Source organism: Chinchilla lanigera, unplaced genomic scaffold (assembly GCF_000276665.1).
Source record: "Chinchilla lanigera isolate Chin_1 unplaced genomic scaffold, ChiLan1.0 scaffold01234, whole genome shotgun sequence".
Classification (NCBI taxonomy): Eukaryota; Metazoa; Chordata; class Mammalia; order Rodentia; family Chinchillidae; genus Chinchilla; species Chinchilla lanigera.
Genome location: NW_004956635.1, coordinates 1 through 3,665, shown reverse-complemented (window position 1 = coordinate 3,665; position 3,665 = coordinate 1). Strand labels below are relative to the sequence as shown.

The following is a 3,665-nucleotide window of genomic DNA, read 5'->3' as shown; positions in this document are numbered from 1 at the left end:
CATGTACAGCTGGTGCCCTCCAGGAACACAGAAACTGCCTGCTGAAATGCTTTCCATTAACTCTTTTGAAAGCAAATTCAGTTCTTTCTGGCAGTGTCGGTCAGATTCTTCCTCATTCTTCAGCAAAAAATCCTCCTTCTTATTCTGTATTGTTTTCTGTAAGACATATGTACAGAGATGTCACCAGAAGGATATCTCAGAGAGGAAATAAAGTTCCAGAGAATCTTGTAGCAGCATCAACCTCTTTCTCATAAGAAAATATTCTGTTTAAGAAAGATGTGGAATGAATGAGGATTGATAAACTTGACGTATTCAAACCCCCTAAAACTCTCTGCAAGTTTATAAGAAACTTTTAATCCTTCCTGGGCCTCAGGATCCTCACCTATGAAATGAAGGGATTGTTCTACAATCTCCATGGTTTCTTTCTAAGTTCTAATTTGTTAGCACATGTTTCCAGTACCTGAAGTTTACATTCCTCTTAGAGAGTAAGTACAGGTACGTAATATAGCTTGGATCTTTTTACTCCCCTTTCCCTGCCTACCCACCTCCCTCTCTCCAGCTATAGATCCCATTTCCTCATTCTCACTATTATTGTTTTCAGTTCATATGTATGACATACAGTGTTCACACTCACTGTCAGTGTTTCACTTCCCTTGTCTCCCTTCTATGGTATTGTGTCCATGGTTGTACCTTGAAGGATACAGTATACAACAAAGAGCAATATGGGATGAACAGCAGTGTAGAATTAGGTTCTGGTAAGAGAAATGTAGCTGCCAGGAATGGACAAGTTTTCCCTGAGAAGTGAACAGCTCAGGGATGATTTGAGAATATTCTGGATAGGTGTGCAGTCTTAAGAAATACTTATTGGATCCACCATAAGAATTGAGGAGGACATCCAGTCACCCAGAGAAACTGCTGCATAAATATGTCTAAAATTTGAGGTTGGAGGAAGAATATGTAGTCTTAAAGACTCCATTCCCTGTGAGAATCCAAAATGCTTTGTCCTTGAGTGAGAAATGAGTCACGAATTTAATGCACTCAGGGCTTCATTCTTCAATGGAAAGTTTAAGGAAAGTACTGAATAAAACACAGGAACAAAGACCACAGGGAATGTTATCACTGTGTACAGCAAACATGCGATAACAGAAACAGAAGCAAAATAAGACTCAGTACCACCAGCTGCTTCTGGAATTTCCCATCTTCATCCCTGAAGGAGCGTTCCATAAAGACCGAGATGGCCTCCTTCTCACAGGCCGCGTGCACATCCAGCAGCACCTGGAGCGTGTCTGTAGGGAGCTGCATTCTCTGGACCATCTGCTCACTGTAGTGGTCGGCTGCCTTCTGCAAGGCCATTGTGTTCTCACACTGGGCCAGAGTGGACACCGCGTTCTCCAAGCAAGGCCCTTCCCCGCTGTTGATGGCTTTCACATAGGTCTCCACCAGAGCCCCAAGCCCTGAAGGAGCCAAGAATTTTAGGGGATAAATAGGAAAGTTATAATTAAAAGGAATCTAAGATTCTGAGACTATACTTCTAAGCTCTCTTTTTTTCTTTCTCTCTCTTACACACACACACACACATGCACACACACATATACAGACACACACACATGCACAGCATAATTACATGATCTACCTCCTTTTTTCATTACCGTCACCCTTCTACTAACACTTAAATTTATGTGGTTCTCCAGGTCACAGTTAAACAAAACCTTAGTATCAGTATCTAGCTTCATCTAATATTCTAAAGTATACCTAGAAAATATAATTCCCCTTTAAAATTTGAGGAAAATTAGATTACATAAGTACAAATAAGGCAAGGTACCTCACACTATATTTGCTTCTAATTCTGAGGCTTCTAGTGGCTTTTCATGGACTTAGAAGGTAATATTTATATTTGGACTGCTTTAAACTTTAATACATGCTTTGTAGTCTCCTTGCAAAGAAAAATTTACATGTAGGACATCCTTAAGAAAATTGTATGTATCTGTTTTCAGACAAAGTTAGTCATTTTTATTATTAATGTGGAATTTTTTTATTATTATTAATGGGGATTTTTTTCTGAGACATAGAACTTACACATACCTGCAACAAAGTGTACAGTTTTTAAGAGGAATTTGTGACCCCAGTAAGATAATAAAAAGTTATGTAGATTTTTATAGAGAATGAGTATATACACATCATAGCTATATATACCATTGAACAAAAATAATGGCAACACACTATATAATGTATTCAACATGCATGCTTTTGCACAGAAATGTGAAAAGAAGACTCACGATTCCCAGTGACCACAATTCCCTCTCTGAGAGTCTTGCTCTTTTCACGGGTGAACACATAAGAACAGAAACTCTTTGTTTGTTCCAGGAATTTAGGATTCAGTTGGTCTTCAGGGACATTCTCAATATTGACGAGGAGATTTTTGTCATTTGCTGGTCTGTCAAAGACAAAGCACTTCCGACTTGGAAAGAAATTACGAATGCTCTCCCTCGCATGATTAGATGCTTGTACATTGGGATTCTCACCTAAAAAATGGAAAAACGGAGTATCATGGAATAGTCTTGGGACTGGGAGATAACAGTTTTTTCCCCCCAGAGGCACCATATCTTAAAGGGTTCTACACCTACACAGTGCCTTTATCATAAAGGTTGAATAATTATTTGCACATCAAACTTGTACCAGTAATATAACTGGCATGATATTTGGAGTGACATCTTACTCCAGTGAAAACATGAAGTTTGACTGGTACCCCCTGATCTGAACTTGGCAGCACATATAGAGTAGCTGTTTATCTGATGTTTGATGCTTGATGTTTACTAATTGAAGAAAAGATCAAATGTATATTTCTAGCCTACTCAATCCCTTGTTGAAATGGAGCTGAGGAACAAAAGATAAGACAGACTTGTAGGCAATAATGGAATCATCATAGCAATATTAAGAGTGCTATCATTACTATTTAAAGAAAATCACTTTGATGCCAAAAATACTCCATTTAAAAGTCCAACTGCATAATGATAGAAAAGAAAACAGTGGTTGCCAGGAGTGTGCAAGAAATGCAAAAGATGGAGATCAGAGGACACTAAGTAGCAGAGGTATAGGATGAGTAAGTCTAGAAAGCTAATAGAAAAATGAGGCTAGAGTTAGTGAAACTATTGTATTAAGGATTATTAAAATAAGCCAGTTTTAGTTGTTTCATCACAAAAATAGCTATGTGAGATGAGAGGTGTGTTATCTGCTACATGATAGTGACCACTGTGCTATTTATGTGTATCCCACATCATGTTGTAAACATCAAAGAAGGGGTTTTAAAAATATTTTACATAGTATTGGATATCTTTATCAAAAGGCTTCAAATATCAATGAAAGTATACTTTTAAAATAATCTGTAAAGTCCTTGAGGTAAAGGACTATCATTAAACTGATAGTTTGTTTTTTGCCAATTATTGAATGAATGTATTGAGAAAAGATATATAACAAAACCTAAAGCATTATTAAGTAAATCCAAACTGGTATTCTTCACAAAATCTCTTTAGATAAATGTGTCAATAGTTTACAAATAATATATATCTTCTTTTTTTTTTTTTTGGTTTTTCTCCGGTACCGGGAACCGAACTCACGACCTTGCGCTTGCCAGGCAAGTGCTTTGCCGCTGAGCTAAATCCCCAGCC

At 37.5% G+C, this 3,665-nt stretch overlaps 1 protein-coding gene across 1 annotated transcript; it reads right to left on the bottom strand.

The window, feature by feature from the left end:
- Positions 1 to 7: 7 nt before the first annotated feature.
- On the bottom strand, positions 8 to 2,522 carry LOC102025750 (guanylate-binding protein 6-like; the record flags this gene model as incomplete). The annotated part of the gene is made up of 3 exons (XM_005415207.2): positions 8 to 156; positions 1,174 to 1,454; positions 2,277 to 2,522. Coding segments are annotated over 3 exons (676 nt in total), but the record flags the coding sequence as incomplete, so codon positions are not given.
- Between the last annotated feature and the right edge of the window lie 1,143 nt (positions 2,523 to 3,665).